The following is a 17694-nucleotide window of genomic DNA, read 5'->3' as shown; positions in this document are numbered from 1 at the left end:
GAAAATTCTCAACGCGAGAATTGGCTGTAATTTTAACAAATAAATAAATAAATAAATAAAAAAAAAAACCTTTGTTAGACAAAGCGTTCATCTCTTGACCGCTGCTACGTTTGGCGACTGGCTGTCGCCTCGAGCCCAAGCTCATTATCACAGATCTCGAACAATTACAATCGGATTGAATAACTGCAATTGTTTAATTACAGCTATAGTAGATTCTAGATTACAATGTTGCTGGATTATCCAAAATTCCAAAGGCTCCGGTGTTCTTTCACCTCGGACATATATATACATATATATTATATAATATTAACAGCTAAACATATGTGTAATGTTATGATAGAAAATTTTTCATCATTATAATATTAAATATTTATATTGAGTGCATTATAGATTATAGTATTACATATTATCATATAATAATATTACTATTACATATATACTATTACAATACAGTATTATATAGCATTATAAGTTAATGGTAATATTTATTAAAACGTCGTCACTGAGACTCCTCACATTCCTCAAAGTGACGTCCGACTGCACGCGACTGTTGCACGTAGGTATAGCACATATGCATACATATATTCTATATACTTTGCAGCCGCACACGACTGATTTGTCGCGATAAATCGTACCTTAATTTCGCATTAGCGAGCGACCCGTAGTCGCAACAGCATGAATGAAAATCGTGCCATGTACGACAATGCAGTCGCGCGACTAGTCGCAAAAATAAAAAAAGGTCTTTTCTCTGAAAAAAGAGACCTAAGACTCTAAGAGTTGTATGGGATTGAGATGGAAGTTAGATATATATAAACCAAGCCCTTCTTTCTATGTTCAACTGTAAAGCTGAATAAATAAATATATTAATGATAATAATAATAATAATAATAACAAAACAGCATTATGACGCTGTGCTGCTTTATGTGTACTAGAAATAAGAAGAAATATATATATAGAATGCAATGATTTTCAAAAAATGTCAGTTTCTAGATTTTGATATAATATATAATTACAAATTAAATTTTTTACAATAAATAAATAAATAAAACCATTAGCGCTCTGTATACTTCATTTCTGAAATTTAATAATCGATGTACATGCATAGTACATTGCATATATATGTATATATCATGCGATGTAGAAAATATTCAGCAAAAAAGAAAACGTTTATGGATATTTTAAATGTACCCCATCAAATTGGTTGTAATATTCTATTAATTTGTATGATTCGCTGCTTTGCATAACGGCATAGACGGATATTACAGAAATACCAACTTCCGGACGCACCTTGAATTATGCACGATGACGATGTAGTTGCTATGTTGATAAAGAAAATTTTGCAGATGTTAGAAAATGCAATGAAACCATGTTCATAATTACATTTAACCTACTTGTGTATATAAAATGTCGAAATTAATACAAAATATTATAAAAAATGTAAATATTCGAAATATATTTATTCTTTTAAACCCCTGCTATCTTTTAGGTATATGTATCAACAAATCCTTCTGTTTTCAATTTTATGAACATATTTGTATCAACAATAATACTAAGGCATAGTTATATTTATCATCGACAAATTACATAGTCTATTTCTCATCGTTCTAATCGTTTTATAAGTTCAAGTTCATCTTTAAAAAAGAAATATACGATTAGTATAATTCTACAAGAAATAACTCTGTAATCGATATTTAAAAAAAAGAGTATGTCAGTCAAAATATTAATTTCCACTAAACAAAAAACGATATGTGACGGCAACTATTTCTATGACACGATTAAAAATGTCAAATGAATTTTCAACGACGTAACCACAAATTTTTAGACAAAAGTTCCGTAAAAATGTGAAATGCTGTAAAAAATAAAAATTTTATGTACGTATACAGATGCAAAAAATCTGAGAACTGTGTTTAATGCCTCCTTAAATAATTTGTATTCAATATATAGTAAGTCATTTATTTATTTATTTACAAAACTTACGCTGTAACTTACATGCATGTATACTGTACATTATTTAGGTCTACAAGTTTAGATATGTACTTGAATTATGAAAATAAGTGAGTCAATAATAAAAATTACAGTTATCAAATATCAAAGTAGGAAAGTATCAAATACAGCTTCAATATAAAAATTAAGTTATAGTTATATGTATATGGCGAGACCGTGATTATCTAAACTAATTATGGTACATGCTGTTCGGATAATCGAATAACTTTGTTCTCATATGGCAAAATATAATTTATTTTCATCTATTGCATAAATATTACTATTAAACAAGAATAAAAGCTATTGCAGAAAGTAAAGGAGAAAAAGAGACAAGAAGTAAGGACAGAGGTAGATGTTGATAATAATTATAGTTTATAAAATTTGTAAACCAAATCCTATTCTATCCCAATTCAAGGCCGCTAGGCTGAAATAAAGCTATCTATCGATACAAAATAAGTAGCTTTTGAGTAGAAACGTAACAGTTTCTATTCTTGTTTTTCAATCTATCTTACAAAGGATCATTTGCAAATTTTTCATTAATCAATATTCCGTTAATTCTTCTACTTGACTACGTAAACAAAATCTACATAGAGGTATTTTTGCATCACTTTCAGCACCGTCAATTCAACCGAGCAAAACTCGGCCAGCGAATATATCTCTGACGTAACTGGATCGTGATCAGCACACCTACTCGGAAATTTCAGTTAAAATTAATCGAAACGAACATTTTGGTTTCACTTACATGGTAGGCAGACGAATATCTAACAATGGTGGACGCATATCTTGACAATTGTCTATCGATCGAGGTAAATAACGATAACGCGTTCAAAGAGAAGTCGAGAATAGCACACGTCGCAGCTACCACACTATGTAAGATGAATAGTATAATGAAGCAGATGAGAAACTGGCGAGATGACCGTATGAAATTACGATCCAACATTTGGCGGTTGAAGCTAGCTTTACGAGTCGCTGCAAGAAACACGGACGACACTTTGCACGCTGTCCGATTGATCGAACATCAAAGAGCAGAAATCAGACGGCTAGAAACGGTGAATAAAGATTTGAAAAAAGAAATCGCTGATATTAAATCGGCTCTGCTAAATGGAGACTACGTTACGCGAGAAACCGCTAGGAAATCCGATGATAAAATCGTGGAAGTTAAACAGGAGTACTTAGTCGAGAGAGAACGTTTGAACAACGAGATTCAATATCTGAAAAGTCGGTTGAACGAGGTGGAAGAGGGTCACGAACACAGTTCGGAAGTGGAACACTTAAAATGCAAGCTGAAGCACTTCATGATGGTCGACTACACTATGGAAATTATATTCACCGATATAGTTAACAAAGTCGCCGAGACAATAGCGAATCTATCCGAGGAACTAGTGAATGTAAACGATCGTTTGCGCAAGTCGCAAACGAAAAACGATAATTTGTACGTCGAGATCAATAAACTGAAAGCTGTGATAAGATACAGAAATGGTAATCTCACGGATTATCGGAAGAGAATTGTTGAGCTGGATAATTTAACGAAACGTTTGAAGACAGAATTAAATAGATTCAAAGTTAATGACGGCAATAATTCTTGGAACATTGACTCGAATAGTCAGAATAATCTTAATAATATCGAACGACTGGCAAAATATTTAAGAAACAAGTTAAAAAACAACCATGAGGCACTGCTTGCTGGTGGCGATCCGGATTGCTTAAAATATATACAGAAAATCATCGAATTGAGCGTTAATTTAAAGCAACTGCACATCGGATTTGCAAAATTTAGTGACCAACTTAATCCATTATCTCTAGGTAAAGTAATGAAATCTAACGAGTATTTGAAACAACTTGCAACATTGGATTCGACTTTAAAGGAAATCGACGTCGAAATTGATAAGTTAAAGAATAATCATATAAACAACCATTATAGAATTGGCGGCAGCGATGGTCTAGAATACTTAATCAAAATAAAAGAACTCGAGACGATCATCGAGAAGACACGGTCGACCATGAATAGATTGAATCGTCGTGCGGAAGGAAATTCAAACGAATCGAAAGACCTTGAAGAATTGGAAAATTTCGTCGGTAGAGTGTGTCACGAGATTAAGCAGTTAGAAGTGATCGTCGTATCCAGCGATCGTCTAAGTACATTCAAGAGAATTGATCAGTTGGAGGGTTTGATCGTTCGATTAAAGTCGGAACTGAATGAGAAAGACGCCCATATAAACGTTCTTGACCAGGAATTGTTCGGTACTGAAAATTTGTTGGAACAAAAAAGAAAAGAATTGGAGCATACACAGAAAGAAATCGCCATGCTAATGGAAGATAACAAAATTTCGAAGTTGAGAATGAAGATGATGGAGGAGAAAGCGTTGGAACTCCAGCGTGATCAGGAGGATTCGAGAAAGGAGCTGGTACAATTACAAAAGGTGGAACACGAGGCGAGCTTAACGAGAAAAAAATTACAAAATCTTCAGAGCGATAAGGAAAGATTGTTAAAGGAAATGGGAAAAATTCGTGACGCCGTACAAAAGAAAAGCGAGGAAGCAAGGGGCGTTCTTATCGAGAGAAACACGATGGAGAAAGCATTAAACGCCAAGATCACGGACTTGACACGAAACCTTCAGATTACTTTGAAGGAAAATAAAAAATTAAAAGAAAATGAAAATGCAAAGCGTTCGGAAGAAGCGATGGAAAGAATGAACGCTGAATTACAACAACTGAAGGTGGACTTAGCAATTTCGAATGAAAATTTTGATAATGCGAATCGCGAAATTGTCGATCTGAAAGTTAAATTGCACCATTTTTCTGATGCTAAAACAAAACTGGAAACGAACATTTTTCATTTAGAGTCGGAAAAAGAGGTGCTCGTGTATCAACTAGGAGCAGAAAAAGCTACCGCCGATGAACGACTGAAAGAGTTCACCAACTTAAAATCCGATTACAACGAATTAGACATCAAAAGGGCGAATCTCGAGAAAGAAAAGGAACAATTAAACGCCAATTTGACGAATATAAAGATCGAAAAGGAGCTACTAGAAAAATCCGTAAATCACGTTCGCACCAAATGTAACATGCTTGAGGACAAGATTGATAAATATAAATATGAACGCGACAGTCTACTCGAAGAAATCAGAAACTTTAGAACGAGCAACGAACATTTAAGTAACAAATTGGAAGTTACGCAAACAGAATCGAACAGGACCGGGGACAAAATAAAACAACTAGAATTTGAAAACTCGAAACTGCACGACGATTTAAACGAACTGACTTTAAAGAAAATTAGCTTCGAAGACCGCGTGCAAACACTTCTGTTAGAAAAGAATCAACTCGCAACACGTATTAACGAACTAGACAAGAACGATGTCACACTAAACAATCTATTGAACCAAGTTAAAACGGTGAATGAACAACAATCTATTGTCGAATTAAACAAATTAAAAGCGGATTATAGTAAAATGAGATCGGAAAACATGACTCTACAAACTACTCTCGATGAGGTAAGACAAAACAACGAAACGTTGAGAAAAGCAACCGAGGAACTGAACTTGAGACTGAATGAAATTCACAGCGAATGCAAGATATTGGAGAACCAACTACAAATTTTAGAGGTGATGAACGCCACATTGAAAAAAGAAAAACAATTGTTGGAACAGGAGTATACGACCAGTTTACGATCCAAAATCTCCAATATGGAAAAAGAGGAAACAGTGGCGTATAGCGAGTCGATTTTTAGCCAACAAAATGAACAAATCGTGGAGCGTGCAACGAGAAAAGCTGTCAATAGCAAATCTGGTAAACGCTTGAATGACAAAATAAAATTAATGGAAGTAAAAGAAGAACTAAAGAAAGTGATTGTAGAAAACGAATCGTTACGATTCGAGGTATTAAACTTGAGAAGTCAGAACTTTGAAGTTAAAATGCAATTGGCTTGCACGAAGGACGAGCTTCGAAAGCAGAAGACTGAATTAGTAGAGAACGAAACGAATGGAATCGTGTTTAAACCTATCTCAAACAAGCTAGAAATCGTGAATCTTTATTATAAAGAGATCAATAGTTACTTGAGTCATGATATGAATAATACAAATGCAGTAACACGTATCAATCAGCCAGGTATATGCCCTTATGACAGGTCGACAACGGAACAAGCCGGAACGCAAATCGAGAAATTAATGGAAATTGCGAACAAACTAAAAGTGCAGAACATTGCCCTAAAAATGGAGATAAATTCTCTAAGATGCAGCTTGGTTGTTAATTTCACGAAAGACGAGAAAAGGAAGGAAGAGCTGCGAATCGCGACTGAAGAAATTCAAGCATTGAAAACGGAATTGACGACACTGAGGGACGAAAAAGAGTCGTTACGGGTTCGGTTGGATATAGCGAATTCGAAATTGGATCGGTTAGAATCTGAGAAAACTGCTTTGAAAAATGAGCTATGTGCCTTAAGGAAAATCAATTCCGGTCTCAAACACAAAACAAGCGAATTACACTGCGCTTATCAAAAGTTGAAGGAGAAGAGTGTAGAATTTGAGAGCTGTATCATGAGAGCGATTAATAAAATAAAGAGATATACGATGAGTGCAGATAATCTGGACGATCCAAGTGATTTGAAAAATCTTTTAAAAAAGTACATCTCGAGCGAAGAAATTTTATATTCAATCGAACAGAGAATAAACATAGAAGATACATACAAAAATTTTAAGATGATGTAATTCGATAAAATTATTTCGTTATAATGAAATAAATTGATAGAGTATGTACGTAACTACGTATAAAGAAGACAAATTGTAATATAGGGTCTATTTTTATTTTTAGGCAGTTTTTTTATAACAAGTGAGCTAAGTAAGTTAAATATGTATTTTAATTTGATTCAATCCTAAAAGCACAGCATTTTATTTACTGTCACGTTAGGGCTAGGTTAGGGTTAGTTTAGCATGGTTGAGGAAGCTGTCGAGATGGTATCGCAGATAAAATACCTGCATCTCATCATCGACAGCCACTGGACGTTCGAGCCGCACTTTGACTCCTTAGTCCGAAAGGTGTCGGCAGCGGTCAACGCTTTGTGCGGTCTGCTGCCGAACATCGGCGGGGCAGGAATCGCGGTGTGCCGACTATACGAATGTGCCGTTCAGTCCCTAGCGTTGTACGGAACCCCGGTATGGGCGGACGATCTGATGGCGAGTCGCCACAGCATTCTGCTCTTAGCACGTTGACTACCACGACACCGACTTCGGGTGTCAGCAAAGTTTCTGGTCACGCCACGTAACCCATATTTAGGTGTCGCTTATTTGACTACTTGCGAAGAATCATCGTAGGTATTTGAAAAGATATTCCGTAATAATAAATTGTTAATTAATAAATAATTGTAATAATAATTGAATTGTTATAAAATAAAAATACGGAAATGGTTTATTAAAAACATTATTTAGGATGTAAAACTTCAAAGCATTCTATACATAGCTGGGATTGGTCGGGACAATTTGGACAATAAGTTGTTGTTTTCTTCAAATTCTTTTGTACCTTTATTCGGTCCATTCGACGTCTTTTATTTGCATAACATAGTTTGCATGCACGTCTAATGCTTCTTCCGGAATCATTTTTCCGAACGGCGATATTATGCTGATTCCGTCGAAGACAAGGATTTTTTGTATTTTCAGACAATCCTAGTAATTTTGCAACTAATAATTGTCTAAATATTCTAATATTTATATTTTTTCCTGTTGCAATTTTGTAAACCGTCAAAGCGTTTACAACAGAAATTCCCAGAAAGAATTGAATGCCAAGTTTTCTGTACCATTTGATTCCCTTTCTAATTGTGGTGGCATAAGAAACCATTTGGTCGGAATAATCTATACCACACTTTCCTTCATTATATTCAACAACAGCTAGTGTTTTTAATGTTGCGAACAAATGAAACGAAACCACTGTGGAGAGAACAGGGACACGGCGCAGCACACGTTGGAATTTTGTCCGGCGTGGGAGCTGTCCCGCTACACCCTGCATCTCGTAATAGGCGAGAAATTCGCCCCATCGGCGATCGTGCAGGTAATGGTGAGTGGGCAACAGGAGTACGAGGCTGTTCGCTCCTATTACGAGCAAGTTATGCTGGTAAAGGAGCGGACAGAAAGGAAGAGAGAGAGAGAGAGAAAAGCTCTCACTCTTGTAGAGTAACACATCTATGTAGAGTAACTCGGACAACGACTAGCAGGCGCTAGGGGCAATGACCTCCCCTAACGCCACAGTTAATCAGTTAGGTAGTTTACAGGATTGGCTCAGCGAGAAGTTGCGGGCAGTGCACCGGCAGTAATTCGCAAGAGATCCCGGGGCACTCCTGTCAAACGCGTAGGTAGGCCATCGTGGAGTTTTAGTGTCTTCCCCAGAATCCAGCGGAGTGTCCATGAGGATTTCTCCACATATAAAAAAAAAAGAAGGTTAGGGTTAGTTTAGGGTATTTGTTACCACTACAAGCGGCCTACACCGGGCACGTCAACGAAAGTGTTATAAATACTTGCTAATTACAAACAGATTATTGTATACGCTTCTTTTGTACCTCTCATCTAACATATTCGTTCATTGCTCATTCCTTTTTCATATTGTTTTAATTTAATATCTGTTTATTCTTTTTCCATATTTAAAGAGTACAAATAAAACGAAACAAGGAAATTTACCTTTGCATTTAGAAATTGATTTTACACCGATAGATCTGACATTACATAATATGTATATGATACCAGAGAGGATTTCCTCTCATATACATATATAGATGGAGATGGAAAGAAGTCCTCTGAAAGGAATGCGAATCTGATTGGTTGTTTTTGACATACTCAATACAATCGTAAATTTAAACATGCATATTGACCAAAAGTATCGCATATAAAAACAGAACAAGGCAGTAACGCGTAACGATGAGTGATATAAGGCCGTATGTAAGTACATACTTACCTCCCTTACCCCTGTGCCGCCACGGTGGACTTCTTCCCATTTCCGTGTTGTACAATCTATGTATACGTGTATTAATAAGTATGTACTTACATACTTGCATACTTACATACAACAAGGCACTTTGTGTCTCACGTTCTGAAATACCGACCTCGATTCCTTTCTTAACCCCTCTGCGATTTGCTACGGTAAATATAGGAATCATCTAATACTATATTAAATGGATAACATCGCATGTAACATAAAAATGGTAAGGGGGTCAGGTAACTCTCAAAACAAGTCGTGGGTCATGAAAAAGCATTGCATCGATTACATGTCACGTCTATTTTGTACTTCGTCTGCGATATAATGTTGAAAAGAGTGTAAATTTAAAGACATTTATGAAAAGTTAGTAAAGCATAAAATAGTCTAAAATTTCGTACAGTGATTCGTAAATAGCTATACATATTTTAACTACATCTAAATATAAAATTTAAATGTGAAATATGGAACATTAAACCAAACAAAAATTCAGCACTATTTTGAAGTCAGAGATTGGAAATAAAAGTATTTCGACTTTACCTATAAATCACTTCATGTTTAATCAAATCTTCTAATATTAACATTAATACAATTTTCTGTAAGCAAAATTATTTTCTATTATTAACAATATAACATACATAAATACTAATATCTAAAATCGCTTTGATTCATTAATACATATATTTTCCCAAATCATAAAATCCAGTTGAAATCCAAACAATATCTTATTATTTGTTTTGAAAACTTGTATCTTTGTATCTGTTTCTCTGTAATATTGAAATATATATTTTATGAGCGTCATATGAATCATCATATCATAATATGAATAGCTTTTATATTATTGCTCATAAGATATGTATTTCAATATTGTAGTAGGTTTTAAGAAGTAATGATTAATATTTACATAATTATAAAACTGTGGTCTGTTTACTAGTAATTGTTCTTTGTTTATAGTTTTTGTTTCATTTAAAAAATAAGATAAATTATCTTGTATTTTTATGTTTGTACCACTACATTGAACATCATCAAAGAGCATTACTGTCTGTTCTTGTTCACGTGGAGTTATAGTTACTATATTGGCAGAAATATCTACACTTTTGTCCTCCACCAAGCAATATTTCAGAATTATAGAATAGGTATAAAGTATAAACAAGCAACCATAGACATTGATCAGATTACTCAGAAGTATTAGTTTGACTTAACACTTGATATCAACAAAGAATTAAGCTGAACGCTGCCTATACAGAAGAAATGTTAATAAATAAGTTAATATACAGTAATAATACAAATTATAACTTACAATCAATGAGAAATACATCATGCTACTGCTTTTCAGTATCTACTGATGCTTCCTCGAATCTGCTTGACTTTATAGCAACTCACTTTAAATACTAAAGTAAAAATTCATATTGACAGATTATATGTACTTAATTTCAAGGTCTCTAACTATCCAACATCTTAGGATTATACCTCTAACATTTATTTAATGCCAACTCCAAAGTCATTACATAGAAAAAATATACTATGAATGCAATAATTATAAACGCAATAATTTATAAATATTCTTTTATTGACTAATATACACACAAAGCCAACATATAAATAAAAATTTCTCTCACAAAGCTTTATCTTTCAACTGACTCTATAGGTATTATATTGCAACCCAAAAGACCATTACCAATCCAAGGGCGTGGAATTAAAGTCAGGGCTACAATATTAGATCCACGTTTGATTTTTATATTTACTGTCTTATATCTGCTATTTTGTACCAAAGTTCCAATATCTTTTAACGATTTAAAATTCCGACAATCAATGGAACCAAATTCTAAGATGAGATCATCAACTTGGATTCCCTATATAATTTAACATTTGTAAATCAGTTTCATGAGTTTAGAAACATTATGGAAATCTAAAATAAATTTTTTACCGCTATTTCTGCTGGAGAACCTGGGGATACTAAATTCACTTTCAAGAAAGGATCCAATTGTGCATTATCTTGAACAATAGCTGTAGTTGCAAGAGAATTTTCTGCTTGATTTCCTGCTAGGGCATGCAATTTATGCAAACCTTCTTCTATTTTCTTCATCAATGTTTTATGATCATTTCTGAGACCTAATCACTTAATAATGTACTAATAAGTCCAAGTTAGTAGAATTTCATGCGAGAAAATTGCGTAGTATTTAGACGCACATATTATCTTATGTCTCACATGTCTCACTTGGTAAACATCAATGTCATTTCGTGGATATCCCTCGCAGTCCACCAGAGGATCATCCATGCCAACATGATTCTACAATTCATACATATGTATAAACATTCGGTCATTTTCTCGAAAATTTGACACATCATTCTAGTATAAACTATATTATGTTTATTTTCAATAACGTCATTAAACAGATATTCTGTGCAAATTTAAAATATATCAATATATGTACATACAATATCTAAGATTTCTTTTAAAGCCTTCAAATCCGATTCAATTTTATCTTTGTCTTTCATAAGCTGAAGAACGTAATCCTTAGCTTCCTGTAACTCCATGTCGACCACCATTTTCACTAGACTGACGTACGCAGTATATCATCAAGTATGTAACTTGAAAATGAAAACATGAAAAATCATTTTTAAATTCTCAATGCATTTTCAAGATTTCACTTTCATAAATTAAAAACGAATATATAACAATTAAAATTTTTTTCTAAATAATGAGTAGTACACATTTAGATGTCGTAATTTGTAATTAATATATTTTTATATACATTTCGATATAATATTTCAATAATATTTTATAAGTTTTATACATATTATACATATATAAATATAAATAAATAAATAAATAAATATAAATAAATAAATAAATATATATATAATCTCGGTAACAAACATATGGAAATATTACGGAAAGCAACAAAAAGAGTTCAGGAAGCACGATTAAATCATGACGATAGCGCTGTTAAAAAAGCTGTTAATGATTACGAGGAAGCTTTGGAAAGATATGTTCCAGTTTTAATGGCACAGGCTAAAATTTACTGGGAACTTGGAAATTATACGCAAGTTGAAAAGATTTTTAGGAAAAGCGTCGAATTTTGCAATGAACATGATATATGGAAATTAAATGTAGCTCACACCCTTTTTATGCAAGAAAATAAGTTTAAAGAAGCAACGGGATTTTATGAGCCAATTGTTAGAAAAAGATATAATAATGTTAGTTGTTTCATCCTTAGCTTTTTATAGTGCGATCTATACATATATGTATGTTAATATGGAAATTATTAAATATTATAAAACTTTTAGATTTTAGATGTGAGCGCTATAGTACTCGCAAATTTATGTGTAAGTTATATCATGACATCCCAAAATGCGGAAGCTGAAGGATTAATGAAAAAGATAGAAAAAGAAGAGCAAGTTGTTTCACGAGAGGATCAAGATAAAAAATTATTTCATTTATGTATTGTGAATTTGGTAATCGGAACTTTATATTGTTCTAAAGGAAATTACGAATTCGGTATATCTAGGGTAATGAAAAGTTTGGAACCTTACAATAAAAAGTTAGGAACAGATACTTGGTTTTACGCGAAGAGGTGTTTTCTATCCCTTTTAGAACAGTTGGCTAAACAATTAGTAGTTTTAAAAGACACTATACTCCAGGAGTGTATACAATTTTTAGAACACTGTGAAGGTATGTATTTTCGATTTTTATATATTTAACAATATTTTCGTACATTGTTGAAATATTATTACTTTTCTTTCTAGTTTACGGAAGGGACGTGGTAACAGTAATAGAAGAGCCTTTTGATATGCAAGATATATTTTCTATTACTCCAAATGGAAAGCAAACGGTTGTTTATGAAGCGCGATATTTGAAAGCCCTATTTTTGAAATTGCAGATGTCTTAAATATATATATATATATATATATTTAAGACATCTGCAATTTCAAAAATAGGGCTTTCAAATATCGCGCTTCATAAACAACCGTTTGCTTTCCATTTGGAGTAATAGAAAATATATCTTGCATATCAAAAGGCTCTTCTATTACTGTTACCACGTCCCTTCCGTAAACTAGAAAGAAAAGTAATAATATTTCAACAATGTACGAAAATATTGTTAAATATATAAAAATCGAAAATACATACCTTCACAGTGTTCTAAAAATTGTATACACTCCTGGAGTATAGTGTCTTTTAAAACTACTAATTGTTTAGCCAACTGTTCTAAAAGGGATAGAAAACACCTCTTCGCGTAAAACCAAGTATCTGTTCCTAACTTTTTATTGTAAGGTTCCAAACTTTTCATTACCCTAGATATACCGAATTCGTAATTTCCTTTAGAACAATATAAAGTTCCGATTACCAAATTCACAATACATAAATGAAATAATTTTTTATCTTGATCCTCTCGTGAAACAACTTGCTCTTCTTTTTCTATCTTTTTCATTAATCCTTCAGCTTCCGCATTTTGGGATGTCATGATATAACTTACACATAAATTTGCGAGTACTATAGCGCTCACATCTAAAATCTAAAAGTTTTATAATATTTAATAATTTCCATATTAACATACATATATGTATAGATCGCACTATAAAAAGCTAAGGATGAAACAACTAACATTATTATATCTTTTTCTAACAATTGGCTCATAAAATCCCGTTGCTTCTTTAAACTTATTTTCTTGCATAAAAAGGGTGTGAGCTACATTTAATTTCCATATATCATGTTCATTGCAAAATTCGACGCTTTTCCTAAAAATCTTTTCAACTTGCGTATAATTTCCAAGTTCCCAGTAAATTTTAGCCTGTGCCATTAAAACTGGAACATATCTTTCCAAAGCTTCCTCGTAATCATTAACAGCTTTTTTAACAGCGCTATCGTCATGATTTAATCGTGCTTCCTGAACTCTTTTTGTTGCTTTCCGTAATATTTCCATATGTTTGTTACCGAGATCGTCAAATTTGCGATATGCTTCTTCTGGTGAAGTTTGTTGTGTGATTAATGCATCCACAAAATCATATAAATACTGAAAAACAAATATTATTATAATTACAATAAAAATTTTCATATTATTTTTAATTTTCATAAATTTGTATTGAATACAAGAATATACTAATAACATTTTCATTTATCATTCTCTGCATTCTAAAATTCATTTTCTTGCTATAATCCTGCATTTAGCATTATGAGTATGAGTAAACCTAACCTTTGCATCAAGTTTGACTGATATTTATCTGTTGTTGTTACTTCTTGCCTAAATACGTTTACAGAAATGACAAGGTGCAAATTAAATCAAATATTTATTGGAGAAGTTGCATCTGTACAAAATTATGGAGCTTTTATCAGAATTCCAGGTTGTTCCTTCCAGGGATTGATACATAAATCACAAGTATTAGAAAAATATATTCGCAATCAATTAACTTATTTATATTCTACAATACAATTAGTTTGTATTTTTGTAATTTTATATGTTTTCATAATTTCATTAGGTAAGCTCTGCTCATATCAATAATGTTGGAGAAGTTTTGCAAAAAGGAGAACGTATATGGTGTAAAGTTATTCATATTGGAGATGATGGCAAAATAGGACTATCTATGAAGCATGTAAATCAAGGAAATGGTACAGATTTAGATCCAAATGGAATACAGCTACAAAGAGATGTGCAAAAGAAAAGACCTATAGAAAAACATGATCGTAGAACTATACACTTAGAAGCAATCCTTAATACCACATGTATGAAATGTGGAACTGCTGGTCATTTATCTAAAGACTGTTTTATGAGTCCTGATGGAAAACGGTATGAATTGATCCCAGAAATTGAAGAAAAACAAGACGTTATACAAATACAAAGTGATATAAGCAAAAAAGACACAAGACATAAACAAAAGAAATTAAAAAGGAAAAAGAAAGCAAAAAAAATCAAACAAGATGCACTTGATAGTGATTCTGATGAAAAAGATGTAATTAAAAAGAAAAAGAAGAAATATTCTAAAGACCAAAAGAAGAAAAAGAAGAAACATGAGAGTTCTTGTAGTGATAAAAATTCTAGCGATAGTTCTTCTAGTCATGATGTGAAAGCTCATAAACGAAAGCATTCAGAAAGTTCAGGAAAATGTACTAAAAAGTGTAAACATTCAAAAACTAAATATGCTAATGAATGAAAGCATAAAAACTAGAATGTAAATTTAATCTTCATGCCGATTTTGTATATTTTTAAATTATTAAAATATTTCTCTTGAAATATCTATTTTACAGTGTATCTAACAATATAATAATAAAAATCATACTTACTGATGTTAAATATTTATAGGTCAAGTGTACATTTTCAGCAAGAACATCTGCTGCTAGATCATAATATTGGTATTTGCAATATAACAATAATAAGTTTGCAAAAGTTTCAGGTGGAAATGGATTTTGTTGTAGTAAAAACTGAAGTTTCTCAAATCCTTCACTTGGCTTTGTATCCATATTTATTAAAGCCTGATTATGCAAAGTGACAGCATCAAGTTCTTCCTCAGATCTAGGAGGCATATCTGTTAATGCTTCTTTTGCTGATTCATCTAAAAGCAGTAAATAAAGAGCATGGAATATTAAATACACTATGGAAACTTAAACTTAAAAAATTAAATTAAACTATGGGATGATTACAATTTTGTAATTGATATTCTATGGCTGCTTTCAAGTTAAATGCTTCTGTTAAAGCTGTTTCATGAAGTGTTAATGTATTTCCAACACTGCGTACTTCTATACCTTCTGTTGTCATACCCACTCCTAATTCTGGATGTTCCCTTATTCCTTGTTCTATAATATCCGCTATCACATGCATAATATGTGTTAATATAAAATATTATATTTTAAATATTTGCTTATGAACCTAATGATTTATAACAATATAAATGTTACCGATATGTTTTAATGATGCAGCATATTCTTTTAATTTAAAATAACAAAGTGCCACATTGTATGATAAATGAGGCTTGAAACCTACAATTTGCAATGCATTTACAAATTTTTTTAAAGCTTGTTCATACTGTTCCTCCTAAACAAGAAAGTAGTATACATTATTACATAAACAGAAATTTTACTTCTTTGTCTTTAGTACTTTTTGTACCTTATATAGAAGACATCCTAAATTAATTTCTGTATCAACATCATCCATTGGACATTGATCTACAAGATTTTTCGCAGCAACAACGTCTTCTTGCCCATATTTTATTGCTGCCTGTAGTTTCTTTACTTTAAATTCCAAATTGCTTTGATTAATGATGTTGGAACATATTGTCCAAGCCTCTTGATACATACATGCTTGGTGTAAAGATTGAGCATGATACAACTTATATATACTTTCATTAGGACATAATTGAACTAACTTTTCATAACACTGTGCAGAAGCTATGAAATCTTGTGTATAAAAATAACAGTGAGCAAGGAGAGACAAACAAGGCCTAGACTGTAAAATAAGTTATTAGCACAGAACATTGATATTGATAAAGAAATTGATATTTCAACGTAGTCATACATACAATGGGGTAAAAATCTAGAAGAATAATCAAAACTTTTATTGTTTCTGAATATCGTTGTTCTTTAATCTGAAAAATTAATTTCCGTACTGTACTTCTTCGATATTTAAAAAAATCGCTTTTAAAATTTATCATTTGACTTTAACACATATATGCTATTAAAATATTAAATTGTATACTTGTAATTAAAGGAATAAATTTTTAAATAGTTAAATAATCTCTAAACTTAAAACACTGACTAAAGAAGTAATAGAATTTCTGACATGTAAGTGAATTGTACCATTGAATAAATAGCTTTTGTGTATTCTCCATCTTTAATATGCACATTTGGTATAAAAGTAGTCATCTTTTTAGGATAATTTTTCTATTCACGAAACATTGAATTGTCTCTATACAATAAAGTTTTAATGACCTCACTATGTTACACGTAATGTGTGTATAGTATATAATGTTATGATACAAGAGGAATATCGTAACTATGGAAACAACTGCTTTTTTGTAAAGGAAATCAAATCTCATATATTTAATACTATGTATTTTACAAATCAAAATATAAGGAACACAACTCAGTCACGACATGATTTTTTTTATAATAAATAAGTATCTACAGAGATTTGTTATTTGTAAAACATTTTCTTACATTTTGTATATATGTATTATATATTAAGTTTATATAATATTACAATAATCCCACTATGTACATTTATGTATCAAATTTTTATGTATTCATTTCTTTGTAATTCGAGCTTAGCTAAAATAAAATTACATGAACAACAACGTATTTATTACTCATTTACATTTAATACAGATCCCTTTTTGTATTGAATAACAAACTTTTGTTCTTTAAAATATTTACATATGTATTACTCATAACATGATATAAGAACGGCTTAAAACTAGATGCATAATTAAAGTCAAAGATCGTGTCCGTAAATTGCAAAATGTAATGAATTTATATTCTTGATCGCAAAAACATGAGCATAAACTAGCGCCCTCTTAAGGACAATGAACAGTCAAAATAGTAAATATATACTCGTATATCTGACTTTTAAATGAATTTTCAAAGAAGAGACTCGATGCAGAGTATAAGTATGTATATAGGACCACATAACACGTAGTAAGAACGCAAGAACTAAAGAACATTGAAGCATCCGTGTTTCGATCGTCGTTTCACCAATAGCTTTTTTGCGGATCCGATAACATACATATATGTAGTATGTAAACCAACGACGATTCGTACGTACTATAAGT

The 17694-nt window shown here is 32.0% G+C and overlaps 5 protein-coding genes across 8 annotated transcripts; 3 read left to right on the top strand and 2 right to left on the bottom strand.

The window, feature by feature from the left end:
- The first annotated feature begins 462 nt into the window (after positions 1-462).
- On the top strand, positions 463-15567 carry LOC105680779 (nucleolar protein of 40 kDa-like). Of its 2 annotated transcripts, none has more exons than XM_024367711.2 (3): positions 463-471; positions 14194-14312; positions 14413-15567. In XM_024367711.2, the coding sequence occupies exons 2-3, from the start codon at positions 14196-14198 to the stop codon at positions 15082-15084; spliced, it is 789 nt and encodes a 262-aa protein (XP_024223479.1). In that variant the 5' UTR covers positions 463-471; positions 14194-14195; the 3' UTR covers positions 15085-15567. The 2 variants fall into 2 exon arrangements, with proteins under 2 accessions (XP_024223479.1, XP_012241174.1); XM_012385751.3 differs by lacking the exon at positions 463-471 and adding an exon at positions 14094-14112.
- LOC105680778 (uncharacterized protein PFB0145c-like) lies at positions 2614-7276 on the top strand. The gene has a single exon (XM_033320784.1). The coding sequence runs from the start codon at positions 2751-2753 to the stop codon at positions 6684-6686; it is 3936 nt and encodes a 1311-aa protein (XP_033176675.1). The 5' UTR covers positions 2614-2750; the 3' UTR covers positions 6687-7276.
- Positions 10484-11534, bottom strand: LOC100747807 (26S proteasome non-ATPase regulatory subunit 9). The gene is made up of 4 exons (XM_003489583.4): positions 11374-11534; positions 11125-11224; positions 10862-11046; positions 10484-10787 (listed from the first exon to the last, which is right to left on the bottom strand). The coding sequence occupies exons 1-4, from the start codon at positions 11482-11484 to the stop codon at positions 10560-10562; spliced, it is 624 nt and encodes a 207-aa protein (XP_003489631.1). The 5' UTR covers positions 11485-11534; the 3' UTR covers positions 10484-10559.
- On the top strand, positions 11807-12846 carry LOC100748132 (tetratricopeptide repeat protein 30A-like). Its single transcript, XM_003489586.3, has 3 exons — positions 11807-12135; positions 12226-12610; positions 12685-12846. The coding sequence occupies exons 1-3, from the start codon at positions 11818-11820 to the stop codon at positions 12825-12827; spliced, it is 846 nt and encodes a 281-aa protein (XP_003489634.1). The 5' UTR covers positions 11807-11817; the 3' UTR covers positions 12828-12846.
- LOC100748011 (tetratricopeptide repeat protein 30A) lies at positions 12831-17683 on the bottom strand. 3 transcript variants are annotated; one of them, XM_024367710.2, is made up of 9 exons: positions 17554-17683; positions 16447-16512; positions 16035-16373; positions 15827-15962; positions 15572-15736; positions 15215-15483; positions 13542-13949; positions 13067-13451; positions 12831-12992 (listed from the first exon to the last, which is right to left on the bottom strand). In XM_024367710.2, the coding sequence occupies exons 1-9, from the start codon at positions 17584-17586 to the stop codon at positions 12850-12852; spliced, it is 1944 nt and encodes a 647-aa protein (XP_024223478.1). In that variant the 5' UTR covers positions 17587-17683; the 3' UTR covers positions 12831-12849. The 3 variants fall into 3 exon arrangements, with proteins under 3 accessions (XP_024223478.1, XP_024223476.1, XP_024223477.1); XM_024367708.2 differs by having other exon boundaries at positions 17490-17619; XM_024367709.2 differs by lacking the exon at positions 17554-17683 and adding an exon at positions 16724-17029.
- Between the last annotated feature and the right edge of the window lie 11 nt (positions 17684-17694).

Source organism: Bombus impatiens, unplaced genomic scaffold (assembly GCF_000188095.3).
Source record: "Bombus impatiens unplaced genomic scaffold, BIMP_2.2 scf_0347, whole genome shotgun sequence".
NCBI lineage: Eukaryota > Metazoa > Arthropoda > Insecta > Hymenoptera > Apidae > Bombus > Bombus impatiens.
The sequence above is the reverse complement of the archived record's forward strand: the minus strand, read 5'-3'. Positions and strand labels throughout refer to the sequence as shown.

What these genes read in the sequence shown, in the direction of transcription:
- LOC100748132 (XM_003489586.3), top strand. Translation starts at nt 11,818, where the DNA reads ATGGAAATATTACGGAAAGCAACAAAAAGAGTTCAGGAAGCACGATTA. An exon ending in TTAGAAAAAGATATAATAAT is followed by an intron (nt 12,136 to 12,225) that starts GTTAGTTGTTTC and finishes TAAAACTTTTAG; the next exon opens with ATTTTAGATGTGAGCGCTAT. An exon ending in ATTTTTAGAACACTGTGAAG is followed by an intron (nt 12,611 to 12,684) that starts GTATGTATTTTC and finishes TTTTCTTTCTAG; the next exon opens with TTTACGGAAGGGACGTGGTA.
- LOC100748011 (XM_024367708.2), bottom strand. Translation starts at nt 17,594, where the DNA reads ATGCTTCAATGTTCTTTAGTTCTTGCGTTCTTACTACGTGTTATGTGG. An exon ending in CTTTGAAAATTCATTTAAAA is followed by an intron (nt 16,513 to 17,489) that starts GTCAGATATACG and finishes TTAATTTTTCAG; the next exon opens with ATTAAAGAACAACGATATTC. An exon ending in TTCTAGATTTTTACCCCATT is followed by an intron (nt 16,374 to 16,446) that starts GTATGTATGACT and finishes CTTATTTTACAG; the next exon opens with TCTAGGCCTTGTTTGTCTCT.
- LOC105680779 (XM_012385751.3), top strand. An exon ending in GATTGATACATAAATCACAA is followed by an intron (nt 14,313 to 14,412) that starts GTATTAGAAAAA and finishes TAATTTCATTAG; the next exon opens with GTAAGCTCTGCTCATATCAA.
- LOC100747807 (XM_003489583.4), bottom strand. Translation starts at nt 11,484, where the DNA reads ATGGTGGTCGACATGGAGTTACAGGAAGCTAAGGATTACGTTCTTCAG. An exon ending in TGTGAGACATAAGATAATAT is followed by an intron (nt 11,047 to 11,124) that starts GTGCGTCTAAAT and finishes TTAAGTGATTAG; the next exon opens with GTCTCAGAAATGATCATAAA. An exon ending in GTTCTCCAGCAGAAATAGCG is followed by an intron (nt 10,788 to 10,861) that starts GTAAAAAATTTA and finishes TAAATTATATAG; the next exon opens with GGAATCCAAGTTGATGATCT.
- LOC105680778 (XM_033320784.1), top strand. Translation starts at nt 2,751, where the DNA reads ATGGTGGACGCATATCTTGACAATTGTCTATCGATCGAGGTAAATAAC.